This window comes from Pistacia vera, unplaced genomic scaffold (genome assembly GCF_008641045.1).
Source record: "Pistacia vera cultivar Batoury unplaced genomic scaffold, PisVer_v2 Contig447, whole genome shotgun sequence".
Classification (NCBI taxonomy): Eukaryota; Viridiplantae; Streptophyta; class Magnoliopsida; order Sapindales; family Anacardiaceae; genus Pistacia; species Pistacia vera.
In genome coordinates, this window is record NW_022196276.1 from 113,324 (window position 1) to 133,345 (window position 20,022).

The 20,022-nt window shown below is 34.1% G+C and overlaps 1 protein-coding gene across 1 annotated transcript; it reads right to left on the reverse strand.

Annotated features, from left to right (window-relative positions):
* Positions 1-11: 11 nt before the first annotated feature.
* Positions 12-8,762, reverse strand: LOC116144553 (nitrate regulatory gene2 protein). The gene is made up of 7 exons (XM_031429997.1): positions 8,546-8,762; positions 8,334-8,398; positions 6,057-7,226; positions 5,614-5,685; positions 3,842-4,056; positions 3,178-3,401; positions 12-1,064 (listed from the first exon to the last, which is right to left on the reverse strand). Exons 3-7 carry the CDS (start codon positions 7,165-7,167, stop codon positions 329-331), a joined length of 2,358 nt encoding a protein of 785 aa, XP_031285857.1. The 5' UTR covers positions 7,168-7,226; positions 8,334-8,398; positions 8,546-8,762; the 3' UTR covers positions 12-328.
* Positions 8,763-20,022: the final 11,260 nt, after the last annotated feature.

A 20,022-nucleotide genomic window follows, 5' to 3' on the forward strand; every position in this document is an offset into this window, starting at 1 on the left:
AAATGATTTAGTAACTATAAAAACAAGATAATTATTTGACAAAAAGCACTGCATGTCTATACAACAACATTATGAAACTTGATATTAGCATTGGAGATTTATGCTACTTTCTATGCTAAATTTTTACACATCACCTCATACTTTTCACATTCCTGTATTTTATCCTTCCATTTAACAAAGATCCCTTTATTCTTTTCTCCCAGAAGATAAAATTAAAAACTAAAATTATTGCCATTCAGCTGGGACCTCAAAATGCTTCTGTTTTTCGGCTATAGCAATGAAACTTCTTCCTTCTCTCCATTTTCAACTTCATTTAAGAGTTAAAAGTTCAAGATTGTGACGGCAACTGACCATTACTACTACGTACCTGATCAGCATTACTCTTAGCGTCTCGGTTAATCATCTCAGCGTAATTATTCTTAGCATCTTTGATGGCTTGCAAAAGTTCTACATACTTATCAACTGAATCCTTAGCAAAGTTGTTCAACTGACCAATAAATCTCACCAGGCTTGATCGAAAACGGTCGAAACCTGAAATCCATTCCTCTGAAGCTTCATCTGTCATTATATTAATTGCCGGATCACTGCCATTATCAGCATTCCAGGATGTTGAAAGATGGGTGGCACTCTTCCCTTGATTCTTGTCTTGGTGTGGCAGGAAGCGAATTGTTTCTGCTGCTAAATTCTTGATAGAATTAGTGACATGCTCGCGATGCAATTCATCCAGCTTTTCCAACCAGACATCACAAGTGGCATATATTGGAGGGCCATAGTTTCGCAAAGGGGGGGCTGGTAACGGCCTTTTTCTCCTAGAATACTTCTGACGAAGATAGACACATTTGTAAAGCCAAGACTTTATGGCCTTAAGATAAGAACTCTGAGCTTCAATCCATTTTGTAAAACTCGAAGACAAAGAGCTTAGTTCACTTTCTAAATGAATGGTGATCTGCCGATGTGAATCTGACTGTATGGAGATTTTGCTGTTGCCATTGTTGAAAGCTACTGAGATAATATGAAACTGAAGCTTGTGACATTCATACATTACTTCCCACATCCGACTTAACCTGGAATCAATGTAAAAAGCAGAAAAAGATGAAATTTTCAAGTCATGTGCACAAATAAATATTATAATAAGGGAAAAATAAATAAATCCTGCATGATGTTCCTTGTGTCTGCAGTCTGTATTTAACTTAAAACTGATCATTACGATATTTTAGATTAATTTTTCTTTTTTTACTTTAAAACATTTTTTTCTAAGACATTTGTAGTTGAATAAAAACAAAAATGAAGTACTTTTAAAACCTTTATTTAAATAGAAAATTTCTTAGTTAATATACACTTTAATGCAAGACTAGCTATTTCCAACACATTCCCACCCTTGATATTTTATTAAACTTTATCTCAAAATTAGCCCATAATCTTCACCACCAACATCATAAACAACACCACCACCGCCACAGCCATCCAACACCATAACTATAATTATAGTTTATATTTTTCAAACGTTATTACCATGACTAGAATGATTATTATTATGTAAAACTAATATGTCAAAATGCTAATTTTCAAACACTTCTCTTTTAGAATAACACACTTGATACTTATATCCAGACACAAGAAAATAAAAATAACAAATGCCACAAGATAATTCTATTTGGAAACTGAAAGAAACAGGGCAAGTTATACTTTCAGACTCAGTAATCCACTAGATACGTCTATTCATAGGAATCAAACCCAACTATAACTCACGTCAGACATCTATCTCATTCAACTGTTGATAAGATAAACCAAAAATTAGAATTTCCGTTTCTCTAGTTGTCATTTCGACTGCTAGTTAAGGATAATATTCTGAGGTCCAAATTGATAAGTTTTATAAAAATCATTTCCATGGCACAATGAAACTAGAATAAAGATTCAACAAAAGTGTTGGCTAGTGGGACATATTCCTTATGATTAAGACAAATCAAGCTCAATGAAGACAAAGGAATATTTCATTGAGCTCCTGAAGTTTGGCCTCTACAGGTCCTTCAAGTTTTGAAAATCATTACAGACCACCCAGAGTTTCATGAAATTTATCAAGACCCTCCTCTGTAGACTGTAGAAAAGGTCTCTACCTTATTTTAAAACCAAGTGGTCACCCTATAGCCAAGTGGCCACCCTATCTGATGGGGTCAAATAAATGATAGGATCAGGATAGGGTGAGAAAGGAAGAAAGGGGAGAAGGATTAGAAGAATAGAAAGGTGGGAAAATTTAGAATAAAGGGGAGAAAACTTAAGAGAAAGATAGAGAAGAAAATCTTATTTCATCATCAGCTGCCCTATTACAATGAAGTAAACCTCTATTTATAGGACCAAGCCTTAGTCTTACATGGTAGATAATTATTTTAGGAATATACAATCATTAAATCAAATATCCTAGAAATCTAGCAACCATCTATAAGGTAAGGAGATCTTAAATAAACTAGGAAAAAAAAAAAAAAAATATATATATATATAAAACAGGAAAGAAAGAACAATTATTCTTAGAGATTACAATGCCACCCTAAAATCTCTAGGTTTCCCTCTAGTTGTCCTACACCACAAATTATTAAAGGAAGTTTTGTGACACATCAAAAAGTTTTAGTATCATATATACACTTTGACAAAAAGAAGTTACCATGCATATATCTTCTGTGTAGCCATATATATAATTTTTTTAAATATGTAGTCAGTGTCAAACTATTTTCATATGGCTAATAAGGGGTACTGCCTTCTTTGCAGTTTTATTAGTTCAGGAGAACATACTTTTACTACTTGGAAAGCCACCCAAAATAGCATTCAAATAAGAAAAATTTTAAAGAATGACATCAGGACTTTTAAAGTATAACCAAAAATCTGTGAGAAACATATAAGCAAAAACATCATGACTTTCAAAATATGACCAATAACCTGTGAGAAATAGAGAAGCAAAATTTCAGTCTGTGACAACCAGTGCCATCTAACTCATTTAAAAGGAAGAAATTCAAGCCATTATATAACAAGTTTAAGGACTTACAAACATACCATGTTTCTTGAGACTAATCAGTCCAACAAGAGGCATACACATCTTGTAGTATCCATGATATATAGCTCCTAATTGAAGCTATGTGACATAATATTTAAAGGGTAATTAAGAAAATAATTATATCAAACACGTACCCTTCAATCAGCTCCTCCAGTTGCGGTTGGAGTTCTGTGTCCCGTAGTTCTTCAATCCTCTTTGATATCGACTCAATTCTGTGAATTGCAACTCTGATTCTTGAGTGTAGATCTTTAACAACAGCGCGTGTTTTATCAATTCTGGTGGGACTTTCTCCTTTTGATTCCAGTTGTCTTAATATTTTACACTTTGAGTCATAAACTCTTCTGACCATCTCACTAGCCTGGATTTTAGAGCATTTAGAAAGTTAATATATTTACAAGGACAACATTCAATTATGTCATCTGCTGAGAATTTGATAACCGATATATTCTTTGTGCTTGGGAAAGGACAGCATAAAATAGCAGGACTATATTGTTTGTTAAAAAAGAAATTCAATTTTAGATTTTAAAAGCTTGTATTGTTCAAAGAATGTCAAAGTAAGTTTGTTATTTAAGTTGTAATTTAGAAACAATTCAGTCAAAAAATTAATAACTTTTCTACAATATTTAACTAAACTTTTTGAACTATTCTGAATTCGATTAACAAAATACCTCTATTTTTTTCTCACAATTCCAAATAATTTTATATGGTTCTTATATAATATACAACTTAGAACCGAGTTGCTTGAACTAGGAAGTTCCAGAATCAAAAACTAAAACTATTTAGAGAAACTGATAATACCTTTACTTCATCATAAAGCTTCCTCTCCCATGCATATAGTCTATCCAAGGTTGACGCATGACTGCTCGAGATCATGTGAATACTATCAAAAACATTACTGGTAAGGTCCTCAACCTCGTCTTTTGAATTCAAACCAAGAGGAGTCCTGGATGAAGATGATCGAGATGATTCGGTCCTATGCCAAGTTAAGTACTTTACAGAATTTTGAGCAGGCTCTAAGAAAGCAGTTAAAAGAGATGATTAGTAATTAAGGTAGAAAAATCAAGAACAAGAAAGATGCATGATTTTTTGGATCCTAACCTCTAAGCTTAAAAATTTTGAGTTTAGTAGTCATTTAACATAGTATCAAATCCAATTGATCCAAGAGGGCATGTTCTCAATCTGTTACATGTTTGCATTTGTGTTTGAGCGTTTGCAATTTTATTTTTCTCCACAATCATTTTTTTTTTTCATGACAAGCCCATCAATTAAATGCACATAATGCGAGGCAGAATGTTACTTAAAACTTAAGTACTATCATTAGTCCCCAATGAGCTTAAACTTTTGGGGCTATCACATGATAGACATGCAATGCTTCCGCAGAAATGTTTTCTCTGGTTTTGGGTATTCAGCCAGTACGAAAATGAGAAAATTGAAATTCAAGCAAGCAAGCTAGTAAACTATTTCTCTTTGCTACAAAGGCAAAGTGAGTTTGCCATTTCAAGCCAGGCCTAAGCGAGCCAAAAAAGAGTCAGGCTGGAGTTGTTGTACAAGTGAGCGAGGTGGTAGTTCTTAGGCTAAGTGAATGAATGGAGCACTATGGTTGATTGAAAAGCAAAAGATAGGTGCATATTTTAGTGTTCTACGGTTGAAAAGGGACTCAATGAGGTCCCAATCAGGTTGTTCTAAACAAGCTAGGAGAAGTGTGTGAGAACTACAGTTCAAGTGAAGCACAAAACCAGTGTGCAAAATAATCCCAAGGACAATCTCTTAAGTTATTATACCAAACTTAAAGTTGACATCAAGCTTCAATAGTTTTGCTTTAAGAGTATACGTCTCTAACAACTTTCTACTTTTGTTCATTTGATGCCTTTTCCTTACATTATAAACCAGGATTTTCTATGTGATTTGTGAAACCCAACTTCTACAAGATTTCCCTTATGTTGAATTTTCTAGAATGATCAAATGCTAACCAACTAAAACACTATCTTGCTTTCACATAATTTTTATTCACTTTTTAGGCCAGGCAAATCAATATAGAAAAGTAAACTAAAGCACTCTTAAAGTATAAAAAACAAAAACGGAAAAAAAGCCACTGCCTTTTCTTAAAATGATTTAGAAACAATACAAAAAAGGAAGGCATTCACTTAAATGAAGAATTTTTGAAACGATTGAGCATGATCTTTAGTTTATACCAAATTGATTGTCAACAAATGTAGCATCTTCTACAGATAAAGAAAATAAACTAAGAAGACATTTCTTGTAAATTATGTTATTAAACTTATAGAATTTCATCTTTATCCTGACATTCAAAGATATTAAATTCAATCATGTCCAAGTCTATGAAGACTGTTGTCAATAACTATGAACATAAGCCAGATATACACAACCTAAGAACTCAAACTGTCAAACTTTAATCTAATTAAATCGTTGTTTTACGTGATAAATATTCCTAAACATTAGTTCAAGTCCAAACTTATCCATCTTACTTTGTGCCTTGGAAGAATAATTTTCGTTTCCTTTCTTTATAATTCTAATATGTCATTTGCAAGAGCAGAGATAAGGAGACCTACCTTCTTGAACTTCGCTAAGTTCTTCCCCACAGGAGAAACAAGTTTTGAAGAATGTGGATGCCATTGATCCACCTGCCACAGCGAATTTACAGTTTATTATAAAAATATACCAACTCTGGTCAAAGGAGAAACATCTTAATCAATAATTTCCTATGGTCTCCCAAAAATTAGAAAAAGAACATCAGTTTCTTATCGATCCTCCAAAAAAATAGCAACATTTCAGTCAATACTGTACATGCTAACATTTCAAACATCCAAGTTAATGAACTCCTCCAAGTAGGTCTAAAATTGAAACAAGAATGATGAAATGTAGGGGAATAAAAAAACAGAGAATGTTCTTGCTCTAGATTCTTTAAACCATTGTGGCTAATACATAAAATGGAATCAAAAAAGAAATTAAAATAAAATATTCCCTGACAGTAATTCAAAGAGAAAGAGCATACTTTCTTTTGCTGGTAATATTGGACGGAAATGCAACTTATTTGCTTCAAGCATCCTCGGAACTTCCTTCCCAGACTCAGAAGCTTTAATAAAGAGATGTTCAATATCTTTCATGCTCGAAAGGAAGTCCTTAGGGGTGACCTTATTTTCAATACAATCTTCCTTCACTGGTGTTTTCTTTATATTAGATGGAAGGGAAGCTCTCGAGGAAGTGGCTCTCACTGGTGATAAATCAGGAGAGTTGCTTTTTTCCCCATTCATGAATTCACTTTCTGAAGCTACACTACCAGCAGAAGGCATAGTAGGTGAAGCACTAGGTGCATTATGATCATGTAGCCGGTTAAAATTTTCAAAACGTCTAACTAGAGTATCTGCAGAAGGCTCATCAAATTCATCCTCTGAATCTAGGGACTCTTCCCTTCCACGGAAAGAAGCATTCCCTTCTTCATCTTCCAGCTCAGGAATTCCCTCCTCTTCCCTAGGCTTTCTTAAATCATCAACATTCTCAAACCCTTGGTTCATCCCCTTCCCTTCTTTAAAAGAAAATTGATGGTCAATCGGATGGAGAGGACCAAAGTAATCCCATGGTGGAGTTACTGATGGGATAGCAGATTCTTCAAATAGTGAAGACTCTTGTTTTTCAGTGTAATGAGGTTTGCTATTTTGTGGGGTGCTTGATGATGTTAGTGTTCCAATAACAGGTGAAGGAGGTTTTTCTTCAACCTTTTTGGATGATATACCCCTAAATTTCATGTGACTTGCCTGAAATTGACTTGAGGGAGGAGGAGAAGGAGATGGACAAAGGTTTTCAGTTGCATCTACCCGTTGTGAAAAGGTTGGAGAGGAAAATGAGAACTGGGAAAGAGACTTTTCAGTAAAAGCAAGTGGCTCAGGAGTTGCATTAGTAGAAGTGTACAAAGAAGATTCAATTGGACCTTCAGGTTCAACAAACTTCCTCAGAGCAGTTCCCGTATTTCTCAGTGACTGGACATATGCAATATGCGCACCTGCCAGTGAGCACCTGCCATCAAGTGCTTGTCTAACAAACTTCTTCCTTTCACGACATAGCTGCAGGACCTTATCTTCTTCTATCCTAGAGCTGGAAGCCCCCATTTTCTCAGCTTTATATGTTGGGTATCACTCTTTATAACCAAACAGGAATTAACCTTTCCCTGTAAATTAATAAATGTCAAACAAAATAGATAACTAAACACTAACTTCTGAGAATCTCAGTACTGTTTGCAAAATGGAATTATCATGTACAGGAAACAATTCATTTTGAGAAAAACCAAAAACATCGCCAAAGCCAAATCATCCACTTATTAACAAGAAATACAAAAATGATAATTATAAAGTGTTCATATAAATAAAAAATTGAAGTTTTACTTCATATATATATCACATCCTCCTTGTTTCCACATCAAATATGGCAAAGTGATGGACTCAACATCTCTACAACCAACCAGACAATTTCATTAATTAATCAGGCAGAATAAGGCAGCGTAAAGAAGACATCTATTTGTAGTTCAATGTAATCAACCAATCGCACAACTAAACAATGAGATCAGTCAGACAGGGAACAAAAATCAAGTTTGAAGACAAGACATAAACAAGGAAACTCTCAAAATCTAGGCTCGAGGACACAAGTATACATGTGTTTCATGCATTCGTGGTATAAAAGGCCATAACAGTGTATCTATGATCATGTGTTACTACGTTTCTATAAGAACCATGGATTTTAAAAATGTTGTCCAGCTCGCAAGTTGTTAAAGCTCCATTAGAAATTTGTTTAGCACCATCAATTTGTTGGGCATATTATAGGCACTAAGCATTAAGCAAATCATGGCGTATGCAGCCACTACTGTTTCTTGAATAGTTGTTGAAGTTAGCAGAGACTTTAGTCCCATGCCCTGAAGTATCCAACACACTGAATTTTAGAACTGATTAAAACTTATATGGCTCAAAACTCATAAAAGTAACACTTTAATCACAAAACTAGATGCTGTTTGATGATAAGCCAAAGAGCAAGAATGATTAAATAATGTCCACAGATCTTTAATTTTTCATTGAAGAGTAAGCTAAAGAAACCAACAATAAAAGAAGAGGGAAAAAAAGAACAGAATCTCTAGGGATAATTTCAAGTGCACCCAAAGCAAACCAATAACAGTATAATTTCATCAGCAAAAGCCATGAAAACAAGTAATGAATGTCAAAATCAAATCCATACAACAGAATTCTATTGTTTCTTGTAGTTAAATAAGTAAAAGAAAAAGACCCACCTGAAAAGGAAGAAAACCCAGTTCAGCGAGGTAAAGTTGCATCAAATTTGAAGTCCAGAAGATAGCTGGAGATGAAAAATGAAGATATCAAACAAGATTCACAAACAATTCAAACAAAATTCTAAAACCCCGTCTTACTGATCAATCAGAAACAAAACTAAAAATTTGAATCAAACCCAATTACCATAAGTAAAAAGAGATTATAAAATCACCTGGGAAAAGAGATGGAGAAATCAATCAATCAGCTTGAATTTCAGAGAGAATCTTTGAATAAATAAAAAGATAAGAAGAGAAGAGAGAAGAGACGAATCTGAAGAACTAATGGCAACTTCCATGCAAAAGGGTATTTGGAAAAACTGCACACATCACTTATTCACTTTGCAGAGTGTGGGTCCCATCCCTTTTTCATTTCTTCTTTTTATTATGTAACTGTAACTCTGTAACCGTAACGTTCCTCTTCATCTCAACATTAAAAAAGTTTTTTAACTTTTCTGATCTACATTTTGCTGATAATTATATTCGGAGTAAACAACATGTTCCCACCCAAGGTTTTGCGAACTGATAAGTCCCACCGCTGGTTTATAAATTATAAATTATAAATTATCACCCTTAAATTAAGGTTTTATGTTTCGTTTAACGGTGGGTAAAGTAATAATTTGTATTGTATTAAATCTAAAATAAAAATAAAAATTTTAAATAACCCTTCACATTTCACAGGGTAAAGTGGCTGGGTGGTGGCTTTGGGTGAGGAATTTTGTCAAGCAAGTGGTGGACAGGTTAGTTGTGGGAAGGTTGGAACTGCTTGGAAGTCGCCGGCAACCAGATAATTATACACAATAGCAATCAAATATCAACAACAACCAGCAAGGAGCTACAATCAATGGATAAAAGGCCGCGAGCTACACCAAATCGACACAAAATTTGGGTCGTCATTCCAAATTCTTAGTTATCCTTTGACTGTTGCGTGCTTATAATGTTATTGCTCGCATGATTTAACGTTTCCAGATTACTTATCTTTCGGTGGCCCAAAGCAACATCCAAAAGGCGAAGGGGTTCAAATAAAACCAAACCAAAACAACAAAAACAGCTTGAGGAAGAAGATAAAGGAAAACCAAAAAGGCTCACGGCTGTTTGGTGCCAAATTCTTTTTAGTTAGTTGAAGCAAAAAGGTTTGCAATAAATATTAGTGCAGGTCGTATTCTAAGATTGAATATTACTTCACAAAGTTATCCAATCTAATGGGTTGAGAGCTCTGCACTTCACTTATTCCATGTTACTCCTAACCCATTGGTCATTTTAATGCTTTATTTAATAATACAAGAGGAAAATAAGCAGGTTCTAAATAATTTTCAGATCTTTATAACTATTCAAATGTCATTATTTTATTGGAAGATTTTATTAATTTGGCTGGATGGTGATACTGGCTGGGTGGCGGCAATGGCTAGATGGTGGTGGTGGTGACAGTGGCAATGACTGGGTGGTTGGAGATAGAGATGATGTGAATGTTGAAGAAGAGTGTGTTATTGAAATAAATTTGAAAGTAAGAATTATTTTTTCTAAGTCTGCTAACTACCAATTTGAAGGTTAAAAGGTAATTTGTTAATTTATTTGTAAGGATAGTATAGTAATGACTCCCTCTGCACCTAAGTTATAACTTAAAAGTTTGTAACGGTATTGATTTAAAGGTGAAAATTTAGAATTTAGAATTTAGAACTTGTCATTTTGCTGAGCCTTGGGTGGGAACATATGGTTTACTCTTATATTTGAGTTGATCAAAATCTTTGGACGGCTTGTCGTCTTTTGCCGCCATCATCGCATGGCTTCCCCCACCTAACAGTTAGATCAGATATGGTCCAGCGGGTTAAAATCAGGATAACATTATCATACTAACATGATTATGCGATGTTACTTCTATAATATTGTTAATCTTCAAGAGTGAAGCACAAAATCCGATTATCCGAACCGAGGTTCTCAAGCCTGCATTAAAATCCATCGGTTTAGTGTAGAAAATCCGAATTAATCGGTTCGGATATGGGGTTTTAATTCGATTTTACTTCCCCAATCGGGTTTATTCAATTTTACAATATAGAGACCAAATTGATTTTGGTTCGATTCAAAGTTTGTTGAAACCTTAACCAAACCAACTAATGTCTATTATAACTGATTAAGGTACCTATTTTTTTTTTTTGTGAAATCGATTCAATTTCGATTTAAGAATTCCTTTTAATCGGTTGTTTGATTTGGTTACCGGTTCAAAGGATTTTGGAAACTAATTAACCAAAATCAGTTTTGCAATAAAAATTAACAAACCCAAAAGGCCAAAAGCCTAAAAGAGGCAAAATCCCAAAAATTGCAAAAAATTAAAATCCCCAAATTCTTAACTCTCTCTCATTCTCAATCTCAATTCTCAACCTCTACTTGTTTATTTGTAAACTAAACCCTAACTTCCTTCAATCCTTCCTCAAGCTGCTGTCGAGTGCCGACTTTTCTGTTGCTGGGATTAATTTCAGTGAATCGAAATACATTGTATCTTTTCTTAGCATCATAGGAATGAGAACACCTAGTTATTGGACATTATCTTCTTCCTGTAATGAGCCTATTGTTTTTGTTGATTTGCTCCAGCATCTTCTTCTTGTTTTTCATCTTTCGTTCTTTATTTTTTTCTCACTAAGTGAAGAATTTGTTTCTTTTGTTCTGTAGTTGTTTCTTGCTAATTCAAGAATCACTTATTTGAATAAATTTTATTGACCTCTTTGTATCTCATCACTTATTTGAATAAATTTTCTCCATGAAAATTGAAAAATTTGTCTGCGAAGGGACTTGGAGATTTGTTGCTAAGATTTCAGGCGAAAACCAGTTCAAAATCGGATAACCGAAAAATCGGTTCGATTTAAAACTGATTTTTCTCTAAAACCGGTTCAGTTTTAGTTTAAGGATTTCCCTAAACCGAAAAATTGGTTCGCTTCAAAAAAGTAGTTAACAGATTATGAATAATCCTAATGTCATCTTATATTACTTAGATTATTACATTTGGTCTTCAAGTAATATAAGATTCTGATAATCTTCTGAAGCCAATAATAATTATTGTTGATTATATATGTAATAATTTGATTACTTCAATTTTTTTAGGTATTTTATGATTACTTGATAATCTTAATATTGCTATAATTTTACTCTTAACTATTAAATTTTTTGGATAATAATGTCTTTATTTTAAAATTAATATAGATAAATCTGTCATTACAGTTTTACGCTAAATAATTAAGTTTTTGCACAATAACGCCATTATATTTAAAACAATTTGCAGGTCACCCAGGACCACTATTGCCTGCCAGCCACCACCGTCGAGCTCCTGTAATTAATTAAGTTTTAGACAATTGTACCATCAATATTTTAAAAAATGAATAAGTACAATCATTTAATAGAACCTTTTTTTTTTTTTTTTTTTGTGATTTATAAATATTTAACTGTTAGATGGATTGAGATAGATCATCCACTAATAAGCTAATTCCCATGGTTTGTAGTAGACCTACGCTAATATTAGTGTTGGACAGTAAATCCACACAAAATGGATTCACGCCACGTGTCGAAACCATACACTACTCTTCAGTTTGTGTGTCAACCCATGAAAAAATTACTTCATTTACAAGTCTAACAATTATTACTTCAAGGTAAGATTCAAAGTTAAGATTCAAAGTACACTATCTCTCGGCCGCATGTCACTTCCTCAAAGGACTACTTCATGTGTAAGAATACAAAAGATTACCTCACCAATAAGATTTCAAGCTATGATGTCATCTTGGCCATGTGTTGCGTCGCATGAGGGTTACTTCACACTTAAACTTACCAATGTAAGACTATAAAAAGGGGTCTCCCACTTACATTTGGGAGAGGACAAGAAATCTCATATACAGTTTGTATTAGTTAGAAACCTTGCAGAGGGTGATACCATAATAGTGGACGTATGAATTGTTTATTGCTTCCGAACCAATATAAAAAAATTTCTTGTCCTTTTTATTGTTTGCTTTACTTTCTCGTCATTTAGTTCATTATTCTTTACGTTTTTTTTTTTTCATATTTATAAATCCAACATTAACGTAGCATTATTTTTGGTCTTCCGAGGACCCTTGCATGAATCCCACAGATAGAATTCACGTACTTCTCATTAGTGCAAAAATCCATATCAACAATTAGCTATAAGAATTTTTGTTGGATGTAAACGTTAAGTTATTGAATTACAAGAAGTCATTGATTTGTAAAATAGAACTCCAAGTAGTAATATAAAAAGGTATCTTGTTATAAGTTTTACAAAATTCCATAATATAGAGGGTTAGGATGAATAGTCCCATTTATTATTTAATATACAGAAAAGATGAATAATATCATAAAATGAGTGTAAGTTAAAAATAAAGACAAGCAAGGTGTAAATCTTGTAGGTTGTTGCATGGCAGTGCCATCCATGTGACAAAGACAAGTGAAAAGATTCTCAAAACTTTAATCTCAATACCCCTTTTATCTAAAGTTGTAACAAATATATTTGACATAAAATAGCTGGCACTTACTAGATGTTTCCAAAAGTATATGATAGCTTTTGCCATTCATTGGTCTGAGTAGATACCACATTTAAGATAAGCCTGTCACTTTAATCCTACTTTCTATCTTTTGAAATTGCATTGAATTTATCTCTTCACTATAATTAGGGTAAATCACACATAACCCTCCTCAAAAACTATTGTAATTCAACATCCCACTTTGATCTCACAATTTGCAGTTGCTATTTGGGCATCCCACGTATCAGCTATCATCATATTTTTTAATTTACAAAAATGCAAAATATATATTTAAAATTTTCAATACGATGGTCAAGTTAAAAATAAACTTATGGATAAATTTGTAATTGTAATGGTCACTAATAGTCAATTGATCACTTCAATTAAAAAAAAAGTAAGTGGAAGGAGATCGAAGTAGTAATTTTGGATTTAGTAGTGGCGGACTTCAATTTCCATAGTTTGATGGGATCTAGGTGGGCCATTTTATTAAAAGACCAAATAAAGTTCAAATTTAATTAAAAGATCATATAGTTTTAAGAATAATACTAGTTTTAAAGTGTTAAAGTAAAATAGCCTTATTATTGATTAAGGTTAATCAAACATGATTAGTGGTTAATTAGGATTAATGAAATATTGTGTAACCTTTTAAAAATTATAATATGTCCCCAAAAAACCGAAATTCTTGCAAACAAACCCAAACACCTTCTTCTTCTTCCTCCTGCCACATTAGCGCACCTCCTCTGGTTGTTGTTTCTTCTTCCTCCGCCATTAACATCTTCTCCTCCAAAGATCCGCCTCCTCCTCCTCCTCCTCTTGACATTTCGTCCAGGTATGTGTATCTCCTATTTGCATTTTAAATTTCAATTTACAAAGATTTAATGATCGATTGGGTTTGGGTTATGATTTTGATTTAGTTGTTTAGGTTGTTGGCTTGTGTTTGATGTAATGCAAGTTGAAAGAAGTGAAATTTGTTGAATATTTTCTTGCATTATAGTTTGTTGGGAGTGGTAGCACCGATTGTAGGTGGAGATGACTGAAAATGTGTTCTGAATCTGATGGATCACTTAAGCGATTTGGTGTATCGCTTAAGCAATCTGGTATGTCTGGTATAATGCAGCAGATGGAAGATCGCTTAAGCGAGCTGCTATAAGTCTGGTATATGGCAGTAGATCGCTTAAGCGATCTGCTATAAGTCTGGTATATGGCAGCAGATCTCTTAAGCGATCTGCTATAAGTCTGGTATATGGCAGCAGATCACTTAAGCGATCTGCTATAAGTTTGGTATATGGCAGCAGATCGCTTAAGCGATCAAATATATGCTAGAAGATTACTTAAGCGATCACGCTTATTTATACCAGATTGCTTAAGCGATATACTTGATTACTTAAGCGATCTAATACGCGATACACCACATCGCTTAAGCGACTCTGCAGATGCTTTTAAAATATGTCAGCCCTTAATATATCGATTAATAATTTTTGATAGGTAATTGGCTATTATTAGACATGGGACAAGTGGTTTTGGGTGTTGAATATTTTGGTGAGTGGGTGGAGGAAGAAAGTTGCTGGAAATGGATTGGGAAGAGCAAACAAGTTAAAGCAATTGCTAAGAGTATATAAGTTAGTTTTGATGAGTTGATTAATGAAATCATTAGAAGAGCTAGGTTGAGTTGCACGCGTATTGATATAGTTGTGAAGTATGTTTTAAGCAGAGCTCTTGCAAATGTTAAGGTACCCCTTGTTGTATTAATGTTTGATGAAGATGTGAAGTTATTTATAATTGATGTGGGCGATAATGGTTCGAGGCCGATTTTAACGATTTCGGTTGCGGATAAAGCTTTGGAATTTGTTTCAAGAGTAAGCAGTGATTTGGGTGGGGAGAATGCTAGTTTTAATTTTAACTACGAGGGCATTGATTTATTTGTTGAAAAATCAAGAGTATGCGGTGATTTGGGTGGTGAGAAAGACACTGTAGAAGAGGTTGGTCATGTGGGGCAGAATGAAAATGTGGACAAGGTAGACCCGTACATGTTCCCGCAGATGTAGAGATTCCTATAAATATAGATTATGTAGAAGGTGTAGTTTATGAGGAGGAGAACACTATAGTCGTTTATGCAGGTTCAGAGGCGGCAATTGCAGGTACTAGTGAATCACCTCACATTTTTACTGATGGATCGAACTTACGCGTAGGTTATTTATTTGACAACAAGGAGGAAGTGGTGAGGACGCTAAAACTTGTTACTATGAGAGGTAATTTTGAGTTTATCACCAAAAAGTTTAATTCATCGGTAGTGACAGTTGCATGTCATGACCGAAAGTGCAAGTGGTGGGTTTATTATAGAAGGTTGGCGGAATTCGAAAAATTTATTGTTAGCACATATACCCGTGAGCATACATGTGGGTTAAGACATATTTTAGACGAGCATCGACAAGCCTTTATTGATGTTATTGGACAATTTGTGAAAAGTCAGTTTGTTGAAGGGAAAGGTCCATTTCTTAAGGACATTTAGAGACTCATGCACACAGAGCTGAGATGCGATGTTAGTTACTGGAAATGCTAGAAAGAGAGACAACATGCACACAATTTTGTGAGAGGCATGCCAGAGTACGGGTATGCAGTTTTAGAAGTGTACCGATATATGCTTGAGTTGACAAACCAAGGTAACAAGATGACTTTGAAATGGGACAAGAATATGAGGTGTAAATATTTTTTTGTTGCTTACGGTGTTGCTATAAGGGGTTTTTTTAAACATGAGAAACGAGTTGGCTGTTGATGGTTGCTTTTTGATGAGAAAGTATGGAGGTACATTGTCGGTGGCTGATAAGTTGCATAAATTTAGTGTTTTTAGGTTTGTTTTTATAGCCTTCTAGTTAATTTTTCATTTGTTTTATGTGTTTTTATGTTAGTTTTTGTTAAGTTTGAAATATGAATAGTTAGCTATTGATTTGGAGAATTTTGTAATTTTCAGGCGTTAATTGAGTAGATTGGAGCATTGGAATGAAATTGGAACTTAAAGCTTGAAGAAATTGAGATTAGCTGACAAGTTTGAAGGCTATGGCCTTGCCTTGGTGGTTCATCACGGCCATGGTGGTTGAATGAAAATAAAATAACGAGGACAGAAAACACCATGGCCTAGGCTGTGGTGACGTACATTTGGACACGGCCAGGGCCGTGTCAAACACTTTTAGGGTTTTTATTAATTTTTCTTTCCTTTTTCACTTAGGACTCTTTTGGGTATTTAAGGGTTATTAAGATTACTTCTTGGGGAGGCCGAATTTTACCCATTCTTGGAGAGAGATTATTGTGTAACAAAAGAGAAAGGAGAATCAAGAACAAAATTCATCAAAGAGTTTGTTTTTACTTTTCAATATGATTTATTTCTTGGATTCTACTCTTGCTTCTTTTATTATGAACTAATTTTCTTAGGCTAAGACTAAGGTTAGTCTATTTATGGATCTATGATCAATCTTTTACTCTTTGGTCAGTGAATTATTTTTGTAATGATGAGCTTATATTATGTGCTTAATGCTATTAGGAACTTGATCAATTTCTGATAAAATTGTTTTGTGTGATTGAGACCGAGATGAGATATCACATGAGTGCTATAGTAATATAGGCCATGGATTAATTGGATATAGAGATATATGAATTGATACATGCAATAGTCATAGGCAGGATTAACTTGTACTGAAAGCTAGAGGATTTCATAAAGCTTAATGCTCGTCTATTTCATTAAATCTATGTAGAGATATCTAGGTTGTGAAATAGAAGTAGAATTAATATTGCTTGAGAAAGAATGTTGGTTAACCTAGGAAATCCCGTTGTCACATTAATTAAATAAATTCATTGACCATATTAAATTGAGGGGTGCAGAGAAGTTATAGATGAGCCTGAAGCCTTAGCCGTTTTCTCTCATTGAATTCTTAATTTTAGTTTTACTGCAATTCGTTTCTAATATTCCAGATTTTAATATTTTTAGTTTTAAAGATCACCATTCTAAGTTTTGACTGTCAAGATAAAGTTAAGACTAATTAATATTCAGTACTTGTTTACGCAATCCCTTGGGTACGATAACCTGTATTTTGTTATACTATATTAGTTGAGACTAGTACACTTGCTAGTAGTTGTTGCAAATGACACAACAGTGGCCACTGCATAAGACAATGAGAATCACACATATCCTGTTGCATGGTGTGTGGTTGACTCTAAGAACGACAAGTCGTGGACCTGGTTTTTTCAGCAATTACTTACGATAGTGCCTAATAGTGCTGAGTTGTGCATAATATCCAATAGGCAGAACTTTATAAAGTAGGGAATTGCCACTATTTACCCTCAATCACATCACAGATTCTGTATGAGACACCTTGGTAAGAACATAAAACAAAAGTTTAAGTGTGCTGGCCTCCTTCAGACATACTACATGGCAGCAAAAGCTTATCGAGTTGATGAGTTCGAGGAGCACTTCCAACAAATCCGAATCAAGGATGATAGAATTGTTAAGTATCTTGAGCATGATATTGGTTTCGAGCAATGAAGTAGAGCTTACTTTCTTGGAAGAAGGTTTGATGTCATGACCACGAACTAATCGAGTCCATAAATTTGTAGTTGTTAATAAAAAAGAGAGTTTCCAATTGTTGACCTGATGCAATCCAAATGACATTGTCACGGTGGTTCCATGAGCGTCATGCAAAGTCAGATAATTTTAACACAACCCTTGTTCCGTCAGTTGAAAAATTATTGTGAGAACATATGGAACCGTCAAATTCACTGTTTGCCTATCCTCTCAATGCTCAAGAGTTCACCGTGCACAGCTATGGTCCGAATGCCTTAGTAAACCTTGCAGCTGTAAAGTGCTTGACATTCAACGTTTACCTTGCCCTCATGCACTAGCAGCATTGAAACACCAACGGAAGCCAGATTTTGGTTCAAGAATTTACATGGAACTTTGCTCCCTATCTATATGGCAAACCACTACATGCTGGCTTACTCAAAAATGATATATCCAGTTTCCCTAGAAGAGCAGTGGGTGGTGCTGCCAGAGTTGGTTGACATTATTATCCATCCGCCATTCAAGAAGATAAAAAGGGGATAAAAGAGTTAAGCATATTCCATCAACCTGTGAGGTTCCCCAGAGGATGAATAAGTGCTTAATTTGCAAGCAACCTGGCCACAAGAGAAGTAGTTGCCAAAATCGATCACATGCAGATCCAGAAAATTAAGTTTGAATCGATTAGAAGCAAGAAAATAAGCAACCTGCCATAAGATCTATGGATAAAAAGCAGATCACTTAAGTGACAGAAGATCTCTTAAGCGACAGAAAATCACTTAAGAATGGCTATAATCTGCAGATCTGAACAACAGATCGTTTAAACGATCTTAGGTTGCTTAAGCAATCTGCTGTTTAGATCTCCTAATGAGAGTAGGGTCGCTTAAGTGATCTGTGTTTATTTGTAGCTTTGAACAGTAGATCGCTTAAGCAGCCTAAGTCGCTTAAACGATCTGCTGCTCAGATTAGATCTGGTTAACACGAGATCGCATAAGCAATAGTCAGTTGCTTAAGCAATCTGTTGCTTAGATCAGATCTGGTGAACACCAGATCGCTTAAGCGACAGAAGATTGCTAAACGATCTGCTGTTATCTGTAGATTTGACCAGCAGATCACTTAAGCGACCGAAGATCGCTTAAGCTATTTGATGAAGTTATTACGTTTCTCTTTTGTGGTGTATTAAACTGATTTTATGTCCTTGTATTTCCAACTATGTCATCAAGAAGAATGATGAAATCGAGAGAGTTGCCAAGGCCAACTGTTGAAGACTTGTTGTTTTCAATTTTTTATGTTTTCAATTTAATTTTTACCTTAAATAAATCATCATTTATATCGTATAAAATAAAATTAATTATTTTTCATTTTCATCCATTTTAAAAAGGGTTTAAGTAAGTAAAATTTCTCATATTATCTCTGTAAAGCATTGACTAATACCCAAAAAACTAGGACAAGTAAAATAAATATTATCAACATAATTGTCGTGTCAAGTCAATCAATCAATCAATTTATTGAATTAGTCACGAGTGTGACACGTTAGTAGAAACGTACCTCATTTCACAAATATGGATGGTTATGATTGAATATAGAGCTAACCCACAATACGGAATATAATTTCTCACTTAAACGTGCACAATATCAAAAGATTGAGGAGATAAAAAGCAAAATAGGCTTGGACACTTAAGCGATCATGCATTGCTTAAGCAACCAAGGCTAAAAGTGAAGAATCGCTTAAGTGATCTAGATTCTGCCTTGTAAGTGATCGCTTAAGCAACCATTTATCGCTTAAACGACTAAGGCTAAATATACTGGATCGCTTAAGCAAGACTGGAATCACTTAAGTGATCCAGTATATTCAGATGATCTTTATTCTGCCTTTGACAAGATCACCTAAGCAATAACATATATCGCTTAAGCTATCAAGGCTAAATATACAAGATCGCTTTAGCGAGATCTTACATCGCTTAAGTGATCAAAGCTAATTTACTTTAGTACTTTAAAAATATTAAAATTTGTATTATATAGAATTATTCTATACTTTAATATTTTTTTTCCATGTTTATCTACACACATAAAAAAATTTGTTTAATTAAATATAATTATAAAAAAAATTGATTAAGTGATATAAACAATCAAATCAATTGACACAAGACACGTGTACAATAGCGTGTACAATAGTATATAAATTAGTTTTTTTTACACGTTTCAAAAAGTGAAAAAAAAAAAAAAAAAAGAGTGGTTATCAAGTTTGGGGTAGGTGACAGATCATGGTTCACTAAACTAATCGTACAGTAAAAATTCAAGTTATTTCAATCTAGTCCCCTCACTTTGTACAAGATTTGATTGCATTTTGCTCAGTAACAAAAGCACAATAATCATTCTCAAATACACCATCCATATTTGTGAAATGAGATATGTTTCTACTACGTGTCACACTAGTGTGCTATGACATTCATCCATATATCATATGGTTGTATGCCACATATCGTAGTTGTTATATTTTGATGTTGTGAATGCCCGAGGTGTAATTTAACGTTAATAATCTTCTTACATGACCTTAATATGTGTTGTTGGAATTAGGTTGCAAATAATCCTT

Coding starts and splice junctions, on each gene's coding strand:
- LOC116144553 (XM_031429997.1), bottom strand. CDS start 7,167: ATGGGGGCTTCCAGCTCTAGGATAGAAGAAGATAAGGTCCTGCAGCTA. Junction 5,686..6,056: donor AATATTACCAGCAAAAGAAA/GTATGCTCTTTC, acceptor TCGCTGTGGCAG/GTGGATCAATGGCATCCACA. Junction 1,065..3,177: donor CTGGAGGAGCTGATTGAAGG/GTACGTGTTTGA, acceptor CATTGATTCCAG/GTTAAGTCGGATGTGGGAAG.